Here is a 24,663-nt window from a genome sequence, read left to right as displayed (position 1 = left end):
CAAATGGGTTCTAACAATATGGCATTCATGACTCACTCATGAGAGCGCGCTCACCAAATCATAACTCGTAAAAAGGAATATAAATTAGATATGGTTTACTTTGAAGGTTGTTAAAATAGATGTTACAAACAAGAAAAATCTGTAAGCAACCGAATGTCAACGGGGCGGAGTTGGGTTTGGCATGCCTTTTCTCTGAATCCAAACTCAAATATCACACACCCTGTATCTAAATGGAGTTAAAAATCTCAATCAGTTTTACTTGTAAACTTATTTATTATTTATTTTTAAACTTACCTACAAATATATAATATAATAGAGTTATCCGAACTATTTTGGATTAAATATACAAATATTGTTTTGCTATTCCACTACATCTTTGAGATAGTGACTTGTGTGCCCTTGGGTGTTTTTTCAGCAATACAACCAATGCTCTTTTCACTCAGTTGTTTGTAAGACTTGTTAAAAGCAAGGCTATACCAAATACAGCAAACATCTTTCTCCATTTCTCACATACTGATTGCTTATTTATTAACAAGAACTAATCATGCATAGAAGGAAGAGACCCACTTTAATATAACGACTTTAGGCTATAATAATTAGCCTAGCTAGTATAATGTAGCGTCTTATCAGCGCTATATAGGAAAAAAATGGTGTTCCAGAAAACAGTCATATGTTTGGAATCGTTTTTCTAAAGAAAACGGTGTTTTAAGCCATGTTTTGAAAATCAGAAAGGCATGGCTTAGAGTAAAGTAAATTTAGCATTTCTTGGAGCTGCATCTTGTTGTTGCCAACAGGGCATTGATGTGGCATTGGTACCAAACAAAAAAAGTTGCTGTTGCTCTAAGAAACCTCCTACCTGACAGCAACGATTCCAAACAAAAAAAAAAGGCACTGTTTTTTGAGAAAACAATGCTTCAAGCCACACATCAGCAGCATGCTACAACTGCAACATCGATGCCAAACATATACATAATCAATGAAGAGGGTCAAACTCATAACAATGGCTATAGATGGTTGTCTGAGATGACACTGAATCTATTCCTCACACATGGCATCTCACACCGACTTGTACATCCCATCGTGTATTGGAAATATATTTTGTATTTATGTGTTATTATTTACGGGAGATATTCCCAATGCATGGTGGGATGTGCTTGTGAGGTCGTTGTGAGGTGCCCTATGTGAGGAGCATATTCCAATTCGTCACAGATTTCCTTGTCCATCGTTATTATATACAGGGTAAATTTCTTAAACTACTCTTATGGTTTACTTAATTGACTAAGTGTACCTTACTACTTGAAAAATGACTGATGCTACTCCTACTATTTCTAACAATTGACTAGTTCTACCCTTAACGTTCGCATCATTAATAAAATATTAACAAAAGACTGAAATGTTTGTTTTACCCTTGAAAGCTCCTCCAATTCTTCTTTTGTCTGGTCTTCGCTGCCCAAGTCGAGTCTAGTCATCATTGATCAAAATCAACGGGGCCCATGCAACTTCTGGCAGTGATCTTCTTCCTCCACTCCCTTCGCCTCTTCGTTTTCTCCCTCCACCTCCCTTGTATACAATCCCATCTCAGGTGAGGTTTTATCAGTAGCAGATCTGAGCGGATCTGGACAAGTAACAAGATGATTCAAAAGATTAAAGAAAATGGACGGGAAGGAGACTTGGATGAGCAGGACCTATGAATGGATTCAAAGGATCTTTGAACAGTAGCAAATATGAGTGGATCTAATTGCAGACTTAGATGGACGAGACCTTTGAATGGATTCGACGGAACCATCTCCATCAGCTTTCTTCCCCAACCTCCAATACTAACTACAGAAGGAAATACAAAAGGAATGGATCGTGGATCTGGTCATAGATTTGAACGGTGGTGACCGGTAAAGAGATGTTTGAGCAACACTCAACTCGACACTAGCAACATAATTGTTTGTTCCATTTTGACGAAACCATCTCCGTTAGCCTTCTTCCCCAACCTTGAATACTAACTACAGAAGGAAATACAAAAGGAATGGATTGCGAATTTGGTCATAGGCTTGAACGGTGGTGACTGGTAAGGAGATGTTCGAGCGGCACTGAATTTGGGAACATGGTTGTTTGTTCCATTTCTTCTTCCCTTTACAAAGATGGCCGATTGTGATGAAGGGTGATTTGGCCCGACCTAGTAAGAGGGGGACACGTGGACACGACCTAACTAGCAGGATAATAGCTCATCCTGACACGCCAACGGATCGAGCTCGGATAACCAGACCACCTCGGGACAAGTCTACCTCGGGACGAGTATACCTCGGCGCAAGGTCACATCAGGACCACCTCGGTCCCAAGGCACTTTGGCATTCATATAAGGTCGGATCTAAAGAGCACGAGCTCAGGCAATGCTGACCGACCACCGCATGGCAACCCCAGAGATCTCATCACCGTACTCCGCGTCTTACGGGATCGTACCTTGTAACGGCTAAATATCATCTCCCCACTCCCCAATTCAGGCGGAAATGGTCAGCCTTACCAGTTGGTAGCGTTATCCCCAACTAACACGGAAACGGATCCTGTCGCAGCGAGAATTCTGAAACTACTCCACCGAACCCACAAGGACTCTAGTATATAAAGGCTTCACCCCCCAGGGGTGAAGAGGACGCGTAATCTCTGCTCTCTAGCTCTCTCACAATCTAATATCATTTTCAGCTCGCAAACCAAGTGCTAACTTAAGCATCAGAGCGACCCCGCCGGGTAAACAACCCCGAGTTCTCTGATTCATCTCTTGCAGGTTCATCGAGCCCGTCGTTGCCGGTAGCCAGTTCATCTCCTGCAGGGAGCAGCTAGATTGCGCTACATCAGATTGAAAAGTCGATGGAGTTCCCATTAGTTATGTGAACCTACCTTTTTTTTTTATGAAGAAACAAAACCTACCTTAGTTGTGTGAACCTTGTTTTTGATAATGGAGATCCCATTTATCAAATCAAAGATTACCGGAGGAGTCGTCTGGTGCAGATCGAGATTGAACAGAGGTCTCTCTCAATCAAATCCAGGGGTCTCTCTCAATCAATGGATTATCGGAGTAGTCATCTGGCGCAGATCGAGCTTTTCTGGATTATCGGAGGATTTCTTTATTATTGCAGAATGAAGATTGGAATAGATGATGAGCGAATCAAAATGGGTGGTTCATCACTGGTATTAAAGCCAGATTTAGCGCTGATTATACTTGAGAAAGAGGAGAGAGAGATAGAGAACTCCGCTACCGTCGATCTCTCCGGTGGCGTTGCTTACACATCAATGGCTTCTGCTATTGAATCGAAGAGAGCTTGGAGCCAGGCCATGATTTGCAAGGTTCGAAACCGATAGTGATCTGGCGTTGATGGGGACAGTTGGAGGAAAACCATAAGAATTGGATTTTTAAAAAATTGGAGGGTAAAATTGGATTTTTAAAAAATTATGTCATGTGCCTATGAATTTTGATGAAATTTTAACAGAATCTAATGATAAGGGTAGAGTTAGTCAATTATCAAAAACAGTAAAGATAGTATTAATCAATTTTCAAACAATAAACGCATACTTAATCAATTAGCTAAACCATAAGAATAATTTAAGGAATTTACCCAAATATATGTCACCCCAACTCCCAATGCCCGTGAAAGTTTAATTCAGATAGATTCGTATTTGGTGGTTATGGGATGTCGGGCCCAGGTGTGGTTACCCACCACTACATATACGTCAAAGTCCTAAATTCCCCCTAGGACGAAGATATACAAGAAGTTGATCCAAATGCCCGATTACAGGGCCCACAAAACCCATTCTTTTTCTGTAGGAGGGGGGAGGGTGTTGAGCAGCTGGGTTAGAGAGAGAGAGAGAGATTTCCTGCTCTTTTTCTTTGTGGGCCTTGGACCTTTCTTGGATTGAACTAATCATTTGTTCCAAGTTACAAGTGATGTTGCAATCAATAGTAGGAGTTTGATGTGCTGATTTACTTTGCAGCTTTTAAGTATCAAGAGAACTTATCAGATATCAAATGAATAGGATATCATAACTGGGCATGTGAGGACAGGATCAACTAAGCTCTGTGGTCATCATGACCACAGGCTTTTCCTTTAATGGTTGTGCCTGTTGCCATCTTTGCAGTGGTAATAGGATTAGTTCAAGTTCAAATTTAGTTCCATATCAAAAGTAAAAGAAGAATAACTATATAGTCATGGTGGGTGGGACTGGGATATACTACAAAACAATATTCACAATTTTGACATGCATCCCATCCTGTCTGTGGTCTGTGGGGAGAAGCACTTTGTATCTAAGAGTTGCATAAACTCGTTGTTTACTAGCATTCCTCAAAAGAAAACATACAAGCTATAGTCACCAACTGTTTTCACTACAGTTGCATATATATGGTGATAGTGCAAGTGCAGAATCGAAAGGATTTTGTACTCTGGTTCAGTTTATTTTTGCAGTTGTTTGATAAGAATAGGTCTTTGTATATTGAAAATGAAAGAAATTTTGTTTTACTTGACATTTTTTTTGCATTCAAAACATGACTCGAAGTTGGTCATTGTAAAACAGGTAGATTCCAGCCTTGAAATTCGTTTTTTGTACTCATTACAACCAAACACAATACATAGTTTATCAATGCAAAACCAAATCGAGTCTGAATTTGTACTTTTGTGCAAAATTGCATTTACATCAATGCATATGCCTTTTGTATTCTACAAAATTTGTATTTACATCCACACATACCTTTTGCACCCATTCTCTTGCCAAATGTTGCCTACATGTCAATGCGGATACCATAATAGTAAGGGATGTGTTTTGAATGAGTTTACTTATGCTGCGGCCATCACCACAGCAAATTTTGAATTTAAAAAGCAGACCTCCCAATATTTTCAATTTAAAACTTTTAGTCCATGTTTTATTGTCGGTCACAAGAAAATGCTACGGTGATGGTTACAGCAAACCGGACTGGATAAAGAACCCTTACGGGAACTGGTTCTCGTATTGAACAGTCTGATCATTCAGTTCGAATGGACAGTCCGTTTTGACTTAAAAAAATTAAAAAAAATGTACAAAAATTATTATACAGGTTGACAGCCCAGATCAGTGGATCGCTGATCAAATCAATAGTTTTTGACCAAAAAACAATTTTAAAATGAAACGGAACTGATTACTTAACCAGTTCCCAAATTTTCCAGTCCGATCGTCCCGTGGCCTTGAAAATCATGGTTACAGTAGGATATAAATGAATCATTTTATGGGGTGCTCGCCAATATTTATGAATTTTCTTTTCAAGACAAAAATAATTGCCATGTCAGCAAAAAACAATAAGATTTTGCTGATGTCGTATTTTGGCCATACCCAATATCTCAACTGTGGGGGCACACAGACGTACAGAAAATAAGAAAATGATAACTGAAACATTTGGATACTTACATTTTTTTTTTTTTTGCTTAAAAGGACTATATTTTTTTTACTATTATTAGGGGTGTGTACCATTTACCCAAAAAAAAAGGGCCCAAATCATCACCTTTTTGAGATGCAAGTGAAAATCCCTTTTAACTGTCCAACAAAAGGAAAAAAAAAAAACAAATCAAATTCCTAGATTTGGAGTTTGATATGAAGAAGACAGAACCTTACACCTTTTAAGTGATTCCACAATAAATTTCATTGAGGAGAATCAATCATGATTAAGACAGTGAAGAAAAAAGCTGGTGGGCATAATACCCAAGAGGACCAAAGTTGTTTGGCCCATTCGAATTTTAGAATGAATCAAAATTGACAAAATATGTCAAGCTCGTTCTTCCTTTTTACACGATAATTAGTATTCCGAGGACAACCGTGGCTAATGGCACCACCATTGTTTCTCAACAATTATTAAAGGATCGGATCCTCTTGGAGTTATCTAACCATATTCCTGAAAGCTAAATATCAATATGGCTTTTCTCTTCTTCCTTTCAAACGCATCCTCCCCTATAACCTCTATCACTGTTTGAGTTAATCTAATTTAATACCCATTGGGAAGGGCTTTCCTGTGATAGATCTTCGACTTCCATGGATCTAAATGCATGGAAAGCTGAACAACTATGTTTGGTGAAAGCAGTAAAAGCCATCCAGCCCCAGCCTCTCAAACACTATTTCTAGTAGGAATATGGCAATGGGGCGGAGAGGGGACGGGAAGTCTCTCTCCATCCTGTTTCTACAAAAATCTCCATCCCTGTCTCCGCTAATGGAGACAAGGTTATTCCCATCTCTGTCCCCACGAGGATTCCCATCCCCGTGGGGATCCTTATTCCCCGTAATTTTTTATAATGTTAATCATTTTACTTTTTATTTTATTTTATTTAAAAAAAATAAAAATAAAATAATTAAAATTTATAATCCTATTAAAAAAAATTTAAACATATTCAACCATATATAACGTATATATATATATATATATATATATATATATATATATATATATATATATATATATATATATATGTATATATTAATGGGAATCACACGGGTCCGGGATCAAGGTCCCCTGGAGTGGGGAGTGCTCTCCTTGTCCCTACCCCATCCCTGCTAATTATGGGATAAAAATTTCCCCATCTCTGTCTCTATGAGGGAAATCATCCCCATCTCTGCCCTATTCGGAGTGAATCCCTACATGAATCGAAGAATAGGAAAAATTACCCTCCCTAATTTCTAGTTTTAAGCTAAGCCATTAGCTATACTTGATTAATTGAATATGCTCATCATTCTATTTCACTAAAATTATGTCCGTAGTCTGTATTTGTCTTCAGGCAAAAGCTTTGGGGTGTGGGGCTATAAATGCAGTCTAAAGCCCTGTCACCTGCCACATGTCTTGTCCAACAAACTGAGTTAGCATTTGGTAACTTTTTTAAAAGAAAAAAAAATGATTATGTTGTATTAATTTTCAAAACGAAAAAATCTTCTGAAACTTACACCTTCCATGTGCAAGGAACGTAGAGGGCCTCATAATAATTTTTTGTGTTATACTAGATTACTAATGTATCGGATCACTACTGTTCATTCTATAGGATATAGATTATAGAAACATCTAAGCCTCTCATTTCATAGGAGCTGAGGTCATAAGGTGGCATGTATACCAATACAAGAGGGGGTTGTGGGGTTACAACCACCTTAATAATTTATTAAGTTGGGCCATAGTAATAAAAATATAGATTCCTATCTATAGGTCTAAATCGGGCCGGGCCGCATTTGGACCAGCCTGGCTCAGCCTGGCATGACGGCTAATGGGCCATGCCAAGCTCGACATGGAGGTTCGTGCTATGTTGGGCCAGGGATTCAAGGCCCATGGGCTGACATGGCATGGCACGATAGTACGTGTCATGCCGCCTGTAGCCCGCATGCCGGCATGGCACGAACTATAGCTCGCTACGGGCCGGTATGGCATGGCTTTCCAGGCTCGTAATGGGCCACGCTCGGCCCGCCCGAGAATATAACCGTTGGGCCCAACTTTTGGGGGGGGGGGTTTACAGAAATACTCCCCTCCCCCCACCCAACAACTATAAACAGCCATATTAGGGGGGTATTTCTGCATTTTGCTTATGGGGACTTGAAAAAAATGACATAAATGACCCCCCAACAACTATATAACAACTAGTTTAGGGGGCATTTTGAGTGAAGTTATAAATAACTTTACAATGACAAAAATACCCCTCCCAACCTGGCACGGTCCAAGCCCACGACACGGCCTACAGCTCGGCCCGGGCCAGGACCGCGTGTCGGGACAGCACGACACAGGCCCGCTTGGACCTGGGTTATGGGCCGTGCCGAGCCGACCCCCAAAATTTCCACTGGGGAGGATGGCACGGCCCATGGCAGCCCACAGGCCAGCATGACACGGCCCACCTTTAGGGCGGGCTGCTCACGGGCCACGCCGTGACGGCTCGGCATGGCCCACTTTACACCTCTATTCTTATCTCATATCAAATTGATTTCATCAACAACCATTTTATTTCACGTGTGATTTATAGTTAATCATCATCATCATCATATTAGCCATGTCCTAATTATATAGAATCAGATATATGAATTCTATTTCACTATTTCATTTTGTTTAAAATCATATTTATTGTTAAATTATGAGCATTATTTAAATAATTTCTTACTACTTTTACATGATTGAGAATCTCATGGTCTATTTGGTTCGTGAGAATGGAGGTTTGGAATAAGAATTAGATTGGGCCATTTTAATTCCAATTCCAATTGTTTGGTTGGGTGGGATTAGAATCTCATTCTCATTCCTAGTAGAATGGCACTCCCCAATTTGAGGGAATGAGCATTCCCTCTCTCTCCCTTGATAATGAAATCTCATTCTAGCTGATTCTAATTCCTACATGAACCAATTAGACTATAGGAATAGACCATTTCAATTTCAATTCCGATTTAGCCCTAATATCTATGAGCTTAGGGATGCAAACGAATTGGATCGGATTTGAATTAGGGTATACTTGAATCCAGTTCGATGTGAAAACAGTAGACCTGATCTGATTAGATCTCACAAACATTGAATTGAATTCAAATCCGACAAGGAAGTCGGATATGATCTGGTCAATTTATTTATTTTTAAATAAATTATTAAAAGAAAAACAAAATATAACAACTTAAATAAAGGAAAACAAAAATGCAGGTATCTTTTCAATTATTTTAATCACATATATACATATTTTTATGAAAAAATAAATAATATAACAAATTTACAAAAATACAATATAAATAACATATATATTGGATCGAATAGGGGATTGATCCAAATTTGATCCGATTTCTGTTTGAATCCTATTATCCAATCCAAAGATTCGAAATAGGAATATTCGAATATGATAGAATAGGAGCGGACTTCGGATATCCATTTGTATAAAGCTTCTTACTGCATTTTAGGGTCTTTTTGGTTCGCAATCGGATTCAGAACCAAAATCCTTTAGAATTGGAATAGGAATGGTCTATTCTTATAGTCTGTTTGGTTCAGATAGGAATGAAAATGAAAATTAAAATCACTAGGGATAGAATTAGAGGTGGCAATTTTCCCCATCCCCGACGGGTACTCGGGCTCCCCGACCTAATGGGTTGCATATGGGGGACACTTTGGCAGGGTCGAGGTCGGGGATGGGGCGGTCCTTGAATCCTCGATTGGGTTCGGGGACGGGGATGGGGATTGCAATCCCCGCCCCGCCCCGCCCTGCCCCCGATTAATATTATAATTGTATAATATATATATATATACATATATATATTATATTATATAATTATAATAATTATTAATTTATTTGTAAAACAGTAAAACATAAACACTCGAAGAAAACCCTTCGACTAAAATTCTAAAATTTGACTGAGTCTTCAACAGAGAGAAGAGACAAGAGAGGCGATTGAACCAATAAACCCTACCTTCGTCTTCGTCGCCAATTCACCGACCACCAACTGTCGTCATTGACTGTCACCACTGCCCACTCGCCCGTCGGACATCGAACAGAGGGGAGGAAGAGATACTTGAGTCTCGACAGAGACCAGAGAACTGAGAGAAGAGATACTCAAAGAACAAAGATCTTCCTTCAACCTTCATCAACGTCGCCGACCGCCATTACCCTTCGGACTCTCTCTCATCGTCGACCTAAACTCTCGCAACAGTCTTCTCTCTCTCTCTCTTAGTTTCAGTCTTTCATACTCTCAGTCAATCGAACCCAAATGAAATGCTGAGAGTATGAGCCGAACCCAAAGGGAGAAACTTGAATGGGAACTCAAGGATGATGGTGAGCTTCAATGGGAAGGGAAGGTTTGGTGTAATAGATGGGGAATTTGGGGATTCGGGTCTCCGATGGGGAATTCATCCCCGTTGAGGTCGGGGATGGAGGGGGGATTCCTTTCCCCATCGGGGATCGGGGATGGGGATGGGGGGTGATTTGGGGGTCAGGGTCGGGGATGGGGATTGTAATCCTCACTTCGAACCCGCCCCGTTGCCATTCCTAGATAGAATTTCATTCCCAAGAGAAGGGCAGGGAATAGCCATTCCCTCAAACGGGGGAATGCCATTCTAGCAATAATGAAAATGAGATTTTGATTCCACCCAACCAAACAGTTGCCAATTGAGATCGGAATAATTCATTTTGGTTCCGATTCCATACCCTATTCCTGCGAACCAAACAGGGCCTTATAAAATAAATCAAAGTTTTTTATTTTTTTAAATTCTGGGGCGGGGGCCCGGTCGAGGGGTGTCCACAAGGCTTTACAGCCGCACATCCGATTGTGCACAGGGTGTAGTCAGCAGATCCGAGCTCATGGGAGGTGCAGTATTATGATCGAGTAATACACTGGATCTTGCTTGTTGGGTACTCAACCACCTTTCTGGTGATTTGTTGGAGATTCTAGATGATCCTTTCCTTTGTGTTTTTTATATATTTATAATAAATATGAATAAATGCTTCCTTGCTTGTACCGCAACTCCACGTAGAAGTTAGATGTTAGAACAAAAGGATTAAAACAAAGAAGAAGAAAATAAAATAAACAAAAAAAAAAGTGTAAATTCTATCTTTATTCTTTAATAAAGGTTTGTTTACGCCTCAAATTAAACAATTTTAGGTGTGGTATGGGCCCACCAACTGGAAGGAAGAAAAGTACCAAAATGCACATTGTGCACGTGCAGGGACTGCAAGGATCTAATATTCAACCAGTCCTTATTCCTTTTAACCGTTTGCTCTTAATCCTGCCACGACTTTTTAAATGTGATGTATCAAATGGTTTGGATCATTCGCACAACTGGGTCCCATCCCAGCCACGTCGGAAGGTATAAAGTTGGTGGTGAGTCATTTAATAAGTTCCAACAAACGATATTTCCTATTGCTTTCCTTGAGATATCAAAATTTCAGACTTTGAGAGAGAGAGAGAAGCATCATACGCCAGCCAAAGAGAGATAGCTCAACCCTCAGCCGACTCTCATTTTTCTTCTTTCTTGTTTGGTAATGAGCCGACTGTTGATAATAGATGTAAAATAAATAAAAGGAAGAGAAAGAGAGAGACCCACATAGACTTACGAAGGCCTGATCAATTAAAGAGGCGTGTAGCTAAGCATAGGTTGGGTTAAGGTTAAGAGATACCCAGCACCAGATCCTATAAAGAAAAAGAAGGAAATATATAGGAAGCAATCAAAATGTCAGGACTGAGAATGGGGACAGCCTTGTCTGCTTAGCTCGACTCATCTTCTTTCTTCTTACTAATAATCATTCAGCTTCATTCTAGTTTCTCTTTCTCTCACCCTTTTGTTCTTCTCCTAGACCTCCCCCTCTTCCTCCTTTTCCCAGCCCCCCCCCCCCTCTCTCTCTCTATCTTGTGTTGGTTTGCGTCAGGTTTGATCTGTGTCCTGAGTTCTGAGACGAAACAAAAACAATAAAAAAATTGAGAACCCAATTCAATCAAGCCCTCTCTCTCTCTCTCCACTGTATAAGTGTCCAGAGTCCAGAGGTTGTACAGAAAGTCGTGTGCTCGGATCCCAATACAGGGTCTCTGGTGAGATCGCCAATAACGAGAAAACTGCCTGCTTTTTCTCCCCACTCACGCTCAAGTATAAAGGGCTGTGGTCCTTCAAACCCATCTTTCCTTTTAGCTTTCGTAATAATATTTTCTCAGTCCCTTCCAACCCTTTTTCCTTCTCCCTTTGTTTCCCTTTCAGCTGTTGCATTACACAGCTTTTGTACAAAGAAAAGCTCCATACTCCCCATACACAGCAGATTGCTGGGTTTGAGCTTGGGCTTCTACTAATGCAACAACCGGGTTTAGGAATGTTGGGTCATGGGGTTGGTGGTGGAAGCATTGGTGGGTTACACGACGACGTTTCTGTGTCGGTCTCGGTAGCTGTTCCCGCCGATCAACAGCGGCAGCTCAAGGCCGAGATCGCTACACATCCTCTCTATGAGCAGCTATTAGCCGCTCATGTCGGGTGTCTCCGCGTTGCTACACCAATCGATCACTTACCTCTCATCGATGCACAGCTCGCTCAGTCTCACCATATCCTTCGATCCTATGCTTCCCGACATCAACAGCAACACCATGTCCTCTCTCCCCACGAGAGACAGGAGCTTGACAACTTCTTGGTAGGTTATTCTCGAAAGTGATATTCCAGTTTCCTTTTCTTCATATTCAACTGTTATTTTTTACTCTCCCCCCTAATCTCCCCTTACCCTTAACACGGTTTCATCTGGTATTATTTACAGGCTCAATATTTGTTAGTTTTGTGTTCATTCAAAGAACAGCTCCAAAACCATGTTCGGGTCCATGCCGTCGAAGCTGTTATGGCTTGCCGTGAAATAGAACAGTCCTTCCAAGCTCTCACCGGTATGCCCTCTCTCTCACTCTCAGGGTCTCTGTCTTTCTGTCTCATAATATTATTAGAAGTTTAATTTTAGAGATAAAGAAGTCTGATGGGTTCTTTTTTTTTTAGTTGCTGTTTTCTTGTTTAATCTGTTTGTTCTTTTAATGTTGGATGGATTTGGTGGGTGGAAAGATAAGGGGGAAAGCTATATGGGTTACTTGTAAGTCTGTGTTTCCGTGGGAGAGAGGTGGGTGGAGTGGGACCACGGAGGAAATAGTTTATAGTTAGGAGAGGTTTAGTTAGTTGGGTGATGGAGGGAGGGAACAAAGAATGACAACAGCCGGTGATGTTTCATTTGAATATTTAGCCTTTCTAGAGGGTACTTGTATTCTGATTGTTTTTTATTTGTTTTGTTAGATAACCCATGAACCTTCTTGCTTACATTCCTCTTGATTTGCTGAGTTTGGAATCTTTGGACATGTACTGGAGTGCTTGGGAAACAACCAAAGTTGTTGATAACTTTATATTTCAAATATTATTTTTTTAATATCTTTCTTATTTAGTGCTACAAAGTTATGAGATAATCAGCTGCCATTACATGGATATTCATGTAAAAAAGTTCACAAATATGGAAAGTGAATGATGTATAATAATAATAATAACCGTGTTCATTTTTTTGGGATTTTGGTACGGAAAGCTAGTAAGTACTAGTTAATGCAGGTGGCAGCTTCTTAGACTGGTTTTAAGGTCTGGACTTGCGGATAGAATTAGTGCAATTCCTTTCGGCAGATGCATATCACATGCCAGAAAGAAGGCAAAATAATCAAAAAGTTCTGGGCAGGAAATGTTGAATGAGATTCCCCAAACATTGACTGATAATATCAAGGTAGATCGAACACTTTTGATCAGACCAACAAACGTCAAGTCTTCCCATTACATTATTTGGTTGCAAACGATTATTTCATATATAAAGGGAATTTTTTCAACTGTTAAAAGTTCCATGCATGTATAAATAAAATTTCACACATAAATCTGAGGAAAAATTCTTTTTCCCCTTGAAAATCCCCTCCATTTGGTTTGGGGTGGTCTCTTTTCTTATGGAGGGATGCTCATTTTCTATAACCATAGGTGTACTCAGTATTTCCTTTTTGAGCCACAACTCCAAGCTAACAAGACAGTAGAAAGTGAAATATAACGCTCAAATGATGAGCTTTTTATTCTACCAAAAACAAAACAAGTATGCATCCATCTTTTGAAATTGAAGGCTTCCTTTGACTAGAGATTAATTTGTATTGTGAACAAACTGGATTAGTTATTACTTTGGCAATTTCCCATGCCACTATACCACACACTATTTTTTTCCAACTCTTGCGAAGAGAAAAAAAAAAAAAATTAGCAAAAGCTTTTTCAAGTTGTAAAACTGAGGCAGAATAAGAATAATGACGGTTGGATAAATTAAAAAAAAAGGAGAAAACAAAAGAATATTGACGGTTGGGGAGAATGATGATGAAATTATCTGAACATGAACACTTTATTTGATATATATAGCTAGTTTGAAAAATATGAAATTTCAATTGCAACAAATCTTTACCTTCTCTAAGATTATAAAACAACAGTTGTCGACTAGCTATAATTTATCCAACAGAATCTTCAACTAACAAACCACTATTATTCAATTCCCAATATATATATATGATTGGATGTAAACAATGAATATGTAAGAATTGAGTCTTCTATCAATAGTTGGATTTCCTCTCTTCATCCGTCACCCTGAAACCACTAATTTCATAGAAGAGAGGAAATCCAACTATTGATAGAAGACTCAATTCTTACATATTCATTATTTACATCCAATCATATATACGTGCACTTAATTGTAGTGCTAACTTCTAGTTCTATATGTACTAGATAAACCATTAGGCATAAAATAATAGGTTTGGCTGATTGATTTAGATCTTATGACATAATTATTAACCAATAGAAAATGTGCATCATTCATGACATTTAGCATGTAAATTTCTTTATCTACAAGTATCTCCGAACTCCAACTCTTCAAATTTCTTATTATTTTTATTCTAGCTTTTAGCTTCATTGCTAGTTGGTAAATAATGTTCTTAATTAGTAATAACCAAAATGCATTTAGGACCAAGATCAAAGACTAAAAGCCACTCCTTAACATATATGGATAGCCCTTAGGAAGGGATAAAACATTCGCCCATCTAGAGGAAATGGCTAAAATACAATAAGCCCTTTATGTCTTTCAGAACAATGCCAAAGGTTAACTCGTTAACATCTGGGTAACCCTTAGGTCTGTATCCAGTTCATCCCTCCCACTCCCAAACATCTGGATATATAGCTCTTATATGAAGGGATAAACCATTTTTCAATAAAATATTCATCTTGACATATATGATATGGATTACAAGTACACTCTTACAGCATTATGTTTTTATGTATTGCAAAAATACAAACAACAGAAATGATTGTGAGTTAACTCATTCAACTAAAAAAATCATACTACCCAACTTCCTTCAGGATCTTAGGCCTAACAGCCAAAGTACAAGGAACCCATTTCGGATTTGGTCCTCACAAGACCGTGTTCACATTGTTTGCACAGTCCCTTGAGAATATCTTCCCATGAACAAAAAAGCAGACAAATACGGAGATATTCTCAATACAAGGCTGTAAGGGGCTGCGCGAATGGTGTGAGCAGTCTTGTAAGCACTGAAGCCGATCTCTTGTTATTGTTTGTTTAAATTGTAAGAAACTGGAGATTGTAAACTATGATTATTCCTACTATTTTCAGCAAGTATTTTAAAGTTATTTAGTAGTATAAATTATTCATATTGGTTAGATGGATTTTTAAGTGAATAGATCCAGAATCTTCAGCATTGGAGTTCGGTAGCTAGACTAGTTTTTACTTGTTTGCAAACTTAGTTAATTACCTGTTTTTTTTTTAATTTTTTTACTTTTGGTAAACAAACGTACCTGATTCTTATGTAGTAGTTTTCAATCCATCCAATAACCCCTTCTACATACAATATTCCCTTTAGCAATACATACATACAGAGAAGGGGGGGGGGGAGGAGGTAGATAGATAGATGGATAATATACAAAGAATGGACCTATTGCTGCATTTGTTCCAAGATCTTTCAGCCCATCTATTGATAGTTTAGTATGAGTTGTCTTAAAGACGGTTGTATTGGGTATTTTATTATTGAGCTGAGCATCATTTTTGTAGAATTTGTCAGGGGCCATCGATGAGCATTTGTCCTATTCTATTGAGTCTTTGGGTTCTTTCTATTTACTCATTCAATGACTTTGAAATATATGTTTATAGTTATCAATCTACAAATGTACATTTAACTTAAATATCATGTATTATGGCAAGAGAAATCCAATAATAGTTTATAGGGCTTATCTGGACTAGAGCACTGAAAACTTGTCAAATGCAACTTATTACATGGAAACTTGACCCTATTGGCCATGTCATCCCTCAAAATGATCATATATATCTGTATGCACAAACATGTGTATATATGTATCTATATTCCTAAGGTGATTACATCAGGAAATTAAAGAAGTTTTCCTTGGACAAGCTAAGGATCACTTTAGAATGATTCTGGCGTTTCCTTGTGACAATAATTCCTTGGCAAAATAATATGCTTGGAAGACAAGAGATCATATTTCTCCTTAGAAACAAGTTGTTCCTTGTTTTGATTTTAGGAGGGGAAAATTTTGCCTTTTAACATGCCAAATTCATAGCCTTTTGAGTTCATAGTTCATACAACATCTTTTCCATACATAAGAATATTTTCATGAATATAAAGAGCAATTTAACATTTCTGCTTCATAAAAATTAAGTGCATGCAAGTCCGACCTTTAAGGATGATTAGAATAACTCTTTATTGCATATTTGTTGATGAAAATTATGGTTACATTGCAAAAATGTCAGAACAGGTTATTCCTAATAAAGAATTATTTTTCCTTAATTTTGGGAATGAAAAATAGATGGTTTTGGAAAGCAAAGAACGAGGACTGCTTTTTTTTTTTTTTCTTTTGGAAACTTACATTCTCTCCCATGAAGAAACATAGGCTCGAGAGGCACTTTCTCGCTTTCAATTTTCTTATTTATGCCTATATATATATATATATATATCCAAATTTCATTTTATATAAATATAATTCTATTATTAAATAATAATTATCGGAATAGTCAAATTTAACAATTTTTAGATAGCACCATATCTTCTGTCACTTTCCATTTAAAATGATGTTTATTCAAGGATAAAAGCTATTAAAAAACAAGACTTAATGGTCTTTTGAAAAGCTTTATTTTTTCCATAAAATTACAATTTTCTTGAAGTCAAGTTTATGAAAATAAATATCAGATTGTTAGAGATGTAAACAAGAATATCATAGGGGAGAATATGTGTTGCAGGTCTGCTGTGTTGGAAAGAACAAAATCTACCCATATTTTTATAACTAAAATTTGGTCAACAGACCTATTTTACTAGTTTAGTTCCAAGAATGGAAGGGTAGAAACCAGGGGTGAGCATGGGTCAGTTCGGTTCCATGGCAGAACCTGGAACCTACCTTGTAGGGGTCAGTTCTAGGTTTTTGGAACTGGAACTTATCCTGTGAAGGTCGGTTCTGGCCTTGGTGGTTCTGGGGTCAATTCCAGGGTCTACCCCCCATGGAACCTATTCTTTCTTTACTCCCTCCTCCCCTAAAGAAAAAAGAAAAGAAAAAGAAACATGCTCATTGAAAACTTGATTTTTAATAAATATAATATATTGTTTAAAACTTATATTAACTTCATTGATTAAATTGAGAAACTTAATGCATAGATTATCATTATATGGTTTAAAACTTATAATTTAAATTTAAATTTTGTAAATATTACTTTTTACATTACTTATTGCACACATTCAAACATTAACATGAAAACAAATGATCAAATAACTTAACTCAATGGTTAGGTGAAACCATGGCCTTTGTAACTATGAGTTTTTTGGTTCAAATCTTCACATCCCCAAAAGTATTTTGGGATTTATTTCAAGGCAAGTTCAGTTCTAAGGCAGGTTCCACCGAGGCCAATTAAGGTCAATTCATCAAGTTGGTTCAGGCACGGTAAACCCCTAGACCTTGAAACCAACCTGGGTTGGGGCCAGTTTCAATAATTTTTGGAACCAGACTGTACCTATAACAGATTGGATAGATCGGTTCAAGGCCAATTTGAGGTCGTTCCATTTGATTCTGGGTAGAACCTACCCATTTGCTCATCCCTGGTAGAAGCATAATAAGAATTGACTGAACATATTGATAGTAAACTTTAATTTCAAGAGTTGTAGACAGTGATTCTATAGGGAAGAAAAGTTCCCTCCTTACATTTTAACCTTTAGTTTATAATTTGCGCTGATTTAAGGACTTATTGTGCTCAAATGACATCTTTTGTATGTGTGAGGAACAATGTTGAGGAATTGGTATAGCATGGATGATTCTTTTTTTTTTTTCCTACAAAAAAATAAAAACATTCAACCTCAGCTTAAAAGGTTGATTTTCCCCCGTGAGGATCTGCCCCATTCCCCCAATCCCCGTGGGGATCCGCCCCGAATGGGGATGATTTTCCCCACGTGGGGATAGGGATGGGGAAATTTTCATCCTCATTAGTAGGGATGGAGAAATTTTCATCCTCATTAGTAGGGACGGGGAGAACACTCCCCGCCCTGTGGGATCCCCACTAATATATATGTATGCATACGTTATATATGTACACATATGTCTATATATTAATATTTTTAAAAATATGGTTCAACATGTTTGAATCATTTCTAATAGGTTATAAATTTTAATTATTTCATTTTTATTTTTTTAAATAAAATAAAAAATAAAAACAAAATGATTAACATTATAAAAAATTACGGGGAATGGGAATCCCGTAGAGACGGGAATGGAAATAACCTTGTCCCCGTTAGCAGGGACAGGGATGGGGATGGGAATGGGAATGGGGATTTTCACAGGAACAGGAATGGGGAGAGGCTCCCCGTCCCCGCCCCGTTGCCATTCCTACACATTCCCTTGTATCTATTTGCGTTAGTTACTAACCCAGTGTCAATTCCACTATTAGGTTCTTTGAATTCTGAAGGCTATTAATTAAAGATCATGCCAATAACCAGCAAGGGGCAACAATGGTTGCAACAAGCTTTTAATTATGTTTTGTTTTAAGCTTTTTGTTTTTGCTAGACCAAGGTTGGAAATGGGCTGGATCTTCCTAAATCCTAATAATGTGTTAAAGTCTAAAAATGGCCCCGGCCATTTTCTTTAATTGTTAGCCCCAGTCAAACTTTTGAATTCGTTATTTACCAGTTAACACTTTTGAAATGTTTCCATGTTAATGTATAAGAAAAACTCAAGGGATGGCTCTTGATGTTTTGAACCAAAATAGACTTTTTTCTTGGTCTATGTTTGGTTTGAAGGAAAATGCAGGGAAAGGTAGAGAAACCTTTTATAGATTTCCCTGTCTTTCCTTTCCTTTCCCTACCTTTTCCTTCAAACCAAACATAGCGTTAATGTAAAGGATAAGGGTTATCTTATTTATTTTTGAACCAAACTTGATGGGCCATCAGGTGTTCTGGACAGCTTTAGCTTGTTGAAACGAATTTGAGAAATTGGAACACCACAGGTGATAAAATGTTTCTTGATGCATCGGAGCACAACCTAGCGGCCAGAAAACAAAATAAAATAAAATAAAATCTTTTTCTTTCTTTACATGAAAGATAAGAAATAAACAGGATTTAAATTATACATGGTTCTTTCTTTATTTCTTAAATTGTGGTAGGCTAGAAAGATTGTTAAGTTAGGCCTAGCCTACATTTTTGAGAGAAAGTAAGGTACCCAAAACACTAAGGATTTCGTGTATCAGTGACAAAAATTGTGCTCCTTGAAATGAGATATATTGGACTTGGGCTGTTATGTCCTAACTCACCCCATTCCATATACAAATGGCATAACAGAGCTCAATTAGATGACATCATTGGAGATGGACCAACCTTTTGGATGGATGACATGGTTTGTCACACCATTCTCTATGTGGCTAAAAATGATTAGATACTAGGAGCTACTTTGATCCATGTATCATTCTTCTATATCTTCCCAAATTACTTCCATCCAAATAATTATGCAATAAGAATTTTATCTATGTAGGTCCCTTGAAAATTCTTCTGAGAATGCTGTTTGAATCAATGGTAAAAAGCACCTTCTTGTAATCGCATCCTATTTGATTGCTGAGAATTAGAGAACTTGAGGCTTTGAATGATTTAAGTCCAAGTTGTAGAATCAGACGAAGAAACAGATGATAATTAAGAAAAACGATGCAGTTACATTTATGACTGAAAGTTATGGTCAAGATAAAGTCAAATCAGATGATAATGATGAAGATCATGATTTTTTTTTTTTTATCTCAAACCAGACCGTAGGTTATACTGATTTTGACCAAAGTGAAGAGTTTTTTTCATTAAAGATTGGTAATAGTCATGAACTCTTGGAATGCACAGAAGCGTAGAACCATAGACCAAGAGCTGCCACTCTGGCCATGTTATATTTCAATTGATTGTCTGTGGTTGTATATTTACTTCTAGATCAGTTTCTATCCATTTTATCATTATCTAAATTTACTTCATCTTTTATATGGTTTCCTAGAGTTTATATAAGCTTCACAGTACATAGTCTGCATTCCATTATTTTAGCTCCTTATGGCCTACACATTTGCATTTTAAGATCCCATGTCTTTTTCAGTTCTGGTTAGTTGTTTAAACTCGAACATTTTTTTTGGCAGAAAGTATTCTGTTGTTCAAAACTGTGTATAAATTTGACATGCAGTCTTGGTGTTAACCACAATCACTTGAGGCAGTGGAAGAAACAAGAAGAAAAAAAAGAAACAAGAAAAATATCTATAAGGGAAAGCTTGTGTTGCTTTTGCATTAGATATTTTAAGATCCCATGTCTTTTCTAGGCAACTGTCATGAAATCTACTCTGAACTGCCTTGTGTTGCTTTTGCATTAGACATATCTATAAGGGAAAGCTTAAATTAAACTGGTATAAAGAGAGCATAATTAAAATGGATGTAGGAAATTAATAGTTCAATCAAGGTTCAAAATATTGATACTACTGGCGTATTGGCCTGTACCGGTACTGTTTTTTGTGTTTTTTTTTTCCAAAACTGGTTCAGAGGGGCCAGTTTAAGGCCGGTCTACCCTCTGAACCACAGCTCTGATACGATACCTATCGGCTGTGATGAAATTTTGATCCATGAGTTCAATCTTCAATGTAACATTTTCCCATCCATGACTGTTCACAAGTTACAGTGGCAGCTTGGTTTACCATTTAATTCTATGTACAAGATTTGACAGTCACATCTGCTCATTATTCCAGGAGTAACTCTTGGGGAAGGAACAGGTGCTACAATGTCCGATGATGAAGATGAACTACAGATGGATTCTGCATTAGATCAACCAGGTTCTGATGGGCATGACATGATGTCATTTGGTCCACTGCTTCCAACTGAATCTGAAAGATCTCTGATGGAGAGGGTTAGGCAGGAGTTGAAGATAGAGCTGAAGCAGGTAAAGTACTTGATAGTTGCTGGAAATCTCCCAATTCTTTCGTTTTTCTGAAGCTCCCAATTCTTTTAGTAGACATGACCAACAAAACAGCAAGCTGATGTGTCATATTTCCTGCCTTTCAGGGCTTTAGGTCAAGAATTGAAGATGTAAGAGAGGAAATCTTAAGAAAAAGAAGGGCAGGGAAATTGCCTGGTGATACAACTACGATCTTGAAAAATTGGTGGCAACAACACTCAAAGTGGCCCTACCCTACAGTAAGCAATTGCAACTTTTTGTTTCAAATTCTTAGCATACTCATAAATATAATTTACAATACTGTGCTGTGGCTTATTTCACTTCTATTTCTTTTTCTTTCAAATGTATTACATGTGGAAAAAGCAATAAAAGCTTCCTAAGTTCTTTAGTTTTCATTGTTATAATATAAGTTTGTCGAGGGCATGATTTTTTACTTGTCAAAGAAGTCAATGTCTAGTGAAAGATGACAATCATAAACAATAACTGAAATATTCTAAAATATTATATGCCAAATGAAAACCAAAACATAGTCTGAAAGAAGATCGATCCTCCTGGACGTTTCTCTAGTGTTTTTTTTTTTATTATTATCAAGTCTATCAGCAAGGGGATCCTCTTAGGTTGTTGATATCTTCATAATCTATTAGTCTCATTTTCTAGTTATTTATAAAATTTCATTACTTCTTGATCTCTTGCTCTCCAATAAGGATGTGCTATTCATGATCTTTTTTTGTCATTTCAAGTAGTTTGTCATTGATCAAAGATCTTGGAGTTGTGCCAAAATGCTGACCCAGTTTGTTGTATAGACATATGCTTCATGAAAAAAAAAATGGAAGATTGATCTCAAAATAGAAGCCTCAAAAGCTAGTTGTTCTTCTATTCCAAGAATTTCCTAGTGGAGTCCATGTTTTTTTCTATCAGTAACTGATCAATTTTATTAAAGTTTAGATAAAGAATGATGTACAATCAGTATATGCTAGGTATCCCTGATAATGGGCTAACCCTGCTACTTACTCCTATTTACACCCGTTTATGACTCTTAATTTACGTTACATGTTTCCTCCTCAAGAAGACACCCCCAAGAAAATAAAAAAGTTGGATACTACTATTCCCTTCTTGCCAAGGTATCATCCATGCCATTGGCTGACCTCTGAGTCCATCTAAAAGGTAGCTCTTAACTCCCTATCCAGCAGTTTTACCTCTCCTTATGGCATGTCTATGCTTCCAAGGCCCAATGCAATTAAACTTAGTCACCCCACAACCACCCATGAATCCCCTTCTGCCTCCAATCATAGAAATATAGAACTTTCCCCAATCTAAGTCCTTAATTCCCTAGTGAAATTCATGTTGTCTACTCCCTCTGAAATCCTCCTTATATTCTTCTTACCAAGACCTCCTGCAACTTATGTTTTTGGGTGCATTACAATTCTAAACAAGTGCCAAACAACTAAGAATCAATGGTAGAACGAGTTGATGCAGTTTGATCAGAATCGCATCTAATAAATACTTCTTTTGATTGGTGAAACTAACAAACACTTGGCAACTTAAGATTCAATTACATCCTGAAGTTTGAGCTATACACCCCTAAAAAGAGCAAAAAATTTAGGAACTTCACCATGCAATGGAACCCAAAGGGAATGGTGACAAAGAATTCAGAAACAATGAAGAAAGCTGCCAAGTAAAGGAGAGAGAAGGAGATGAGCAAAAAGAAAAAGAAGAATGATAGGAAGAAGACGCAATTGCAAACTCCATAAGATAACCTTTTAACTCATTCTTGTATCCTTCTTATATGAACTTACATTCTTAGATCCCTTATTTGATTTACCCCAGTTGGTTCTAGATTCAAGAGCCTAGACTCCTTACTTCATCCTTCAGTATTACTGAAGAAAACACTTTCAAGACATGAGTTTGAATATTTGTGAAGGAGAGGAAGAGTAGGCAACAGTTTCTGCCAAGGAACCAACACTGGGACAGCAATAGACTTATCCTTCTTAAAGTTATTGGCTTTGAAAAACAGCAATTTGACATGCATGAAGACTGGAATAAAGGGATAAGGTGAAGGTTGGAAATTATATAATTTGAAATGCTATGAAGATAAATGATGCCAAAGTTTTTCCCTTTGTGAATGTTTTCCCTATTCATATGCATTTTCTGATTTGGAAAAGGAAAGTGGTTTTAAACATTTTCAAAGTTAAGGGATTATAACATACATTGGGGCCTAGAAGAATCTCAATGATCAGTAGCTAGCAGACAAGCTTTGCAAGCCCCATTAACATTTTCTTTTTATTATTTAGGAAGACAATAAGTAATAGTAATGGAACAGTTTTTAGTTTAATCAGATCCCTAAGAAAGCTGGGCAGGTGAAAACAATTTTTTCTTCACTCTAATTTAGTGTGGAGCATGTATGGAAACACTTTGCAGAGCTGTTTGTGCTGCATTGTTTAGTTCCCAAGGTTGATAGACTTCTATTTACTCGAGTGTTGTTTTGCAGTCACTTCTTTTTGTTAAGCAGTCTGGTAGCCACTTAAGTGCAAGAAGTATACAATTTGGAAATTAATCCCATTCACCATTCTATGTAGCATTTTGGAGAGATGTCCATACCTTTGAGGATATTAACCTTATTTTGATCAATTTTGAGGATGTTAACCTTCAAGAGGAAGTGAAGTACTATGTCTATTCATCAAAAAAAAAAAAAGAGGAAGTACTATGTCAGCTAAGAACCATCTATGCATAGCAAAAACAAGTAGTTTAAATTTCACTTGGCAGTGAAATTTTACTGAGAAAACAGAGACGAAAGAACCATACGAATAGCTACCTGTTCAAACAAGTACCAGAAAGCAGAATACCTACCTGTGTTTTCTTATTTTACCTACACTTCTGAGGAATGCCTTTTCCTCACAAAGGCACAGGAAAAGTATATCTTATTATATGTTGCAAAGACAACATCATTTTTTTACACTAAAATGAAAATGTATTTCTCATAAAATCTGCACTTCTCTGAACTGACAAGCCTGCTTTTTGCCATCCAGTTAAATTAGGACTAATGATTCTACTCTTTTATGTAATTAGAGTCCCAGTTTAATTGTTTACACATGTACCTGTATGACATTTACAGGAAGATGATAAGGCCAAACTTGTGGAGGAGACAGGCTTACAGCTAAAACAAATTAACAATTGGTTCATCAACCAAAGAAAACGGAATTGGCACAGCAATTCTCAATCAGTGACAACTTTAAAATCCAAGCGCAAAAGGTAGACACATTGATCTCATTTGTTGCAAAAGATGAGCCGTAAGTGAAAATACTTTATGGAGATAATGTCTTCTATGTAAGTTCAAAATTAGTTGGTTCTAGTCAAACATCTCTGACAAAAGGGAAAGAAGTCTTAGCAGAGTAGCAGTTAGGTAACTTTTGAATTCAAGTATGTAATATAAGCAGTTGATGATGCACCATTCATATAGGTGCAGGTTTTTGTTTCACTATCACGTTTTCATAACCAGATCTTTGTCAACACATTCTTTTACCATTTGATGGCTGTTGCTTTTGTGAAAATTAGAAAAAAGGACATAATAACACCTGAAATATGCAAATTGCATTTTATAGAATAAATATGATTTTTTTGTGCTCACTGGACAGTATAGTTGAAATTATATAATACATGTCACAGGCGAGCAAATAGAACTTGGCCCTGAGAACAAATTTTTAAGAATGCTA

General features: G+C 37.4%; 1 protein-coding gene across 1 annotated transcript; it reads left to right on the top strand.

The window, feature by feature from the left end:
* The first annotated feature begins 11,142 nt into the window (after positions 1–11,142).
* On the top strand, positions 11,143–24,462 carry LOC104596214 (homeobox protein knotted-1-like 7). Its single transcript, XM_010257282.3, has 5 exons — positions 11,143–12,095; positions 12,216–12,336; positions 20,748–20,938; positions 21,061–21,192; positions 24,066–24,462. Exons 1-5 carry the CDS (start codon positions 11,763–11,765, stop codon positions 24,204–24,206), a joined length of 918 nt encoding a protein of 305 aa, XP_010255584.1. The 5' UTR covers positions 11,143–11,762; the 3' UTR covers positions 24,207–24,462.
* Positions 24,463–24,663: the final 201 nt, after the last annotated feature.

Source organism: Nelumbo nucifera, chromosome 1 (genome assembly GCF_055504915.1).
Source record: "Nelumbo nucifera cultivar China Antique chromosome 1, China Antique-T2T, whole genome shotgun sequence".
NCBI classification, from domain to species: Eukaryota; Viridiplantae; Streptophyta; class Magnoliopsida; order Proteales; family Nelumbonaceae; genus Nelumbo; species Nelumbo nucifera.
Note: the sequence above shows the minus strand (reverse complement) of the source record. Positions and strands in the feature narration are given on the sequence as shown.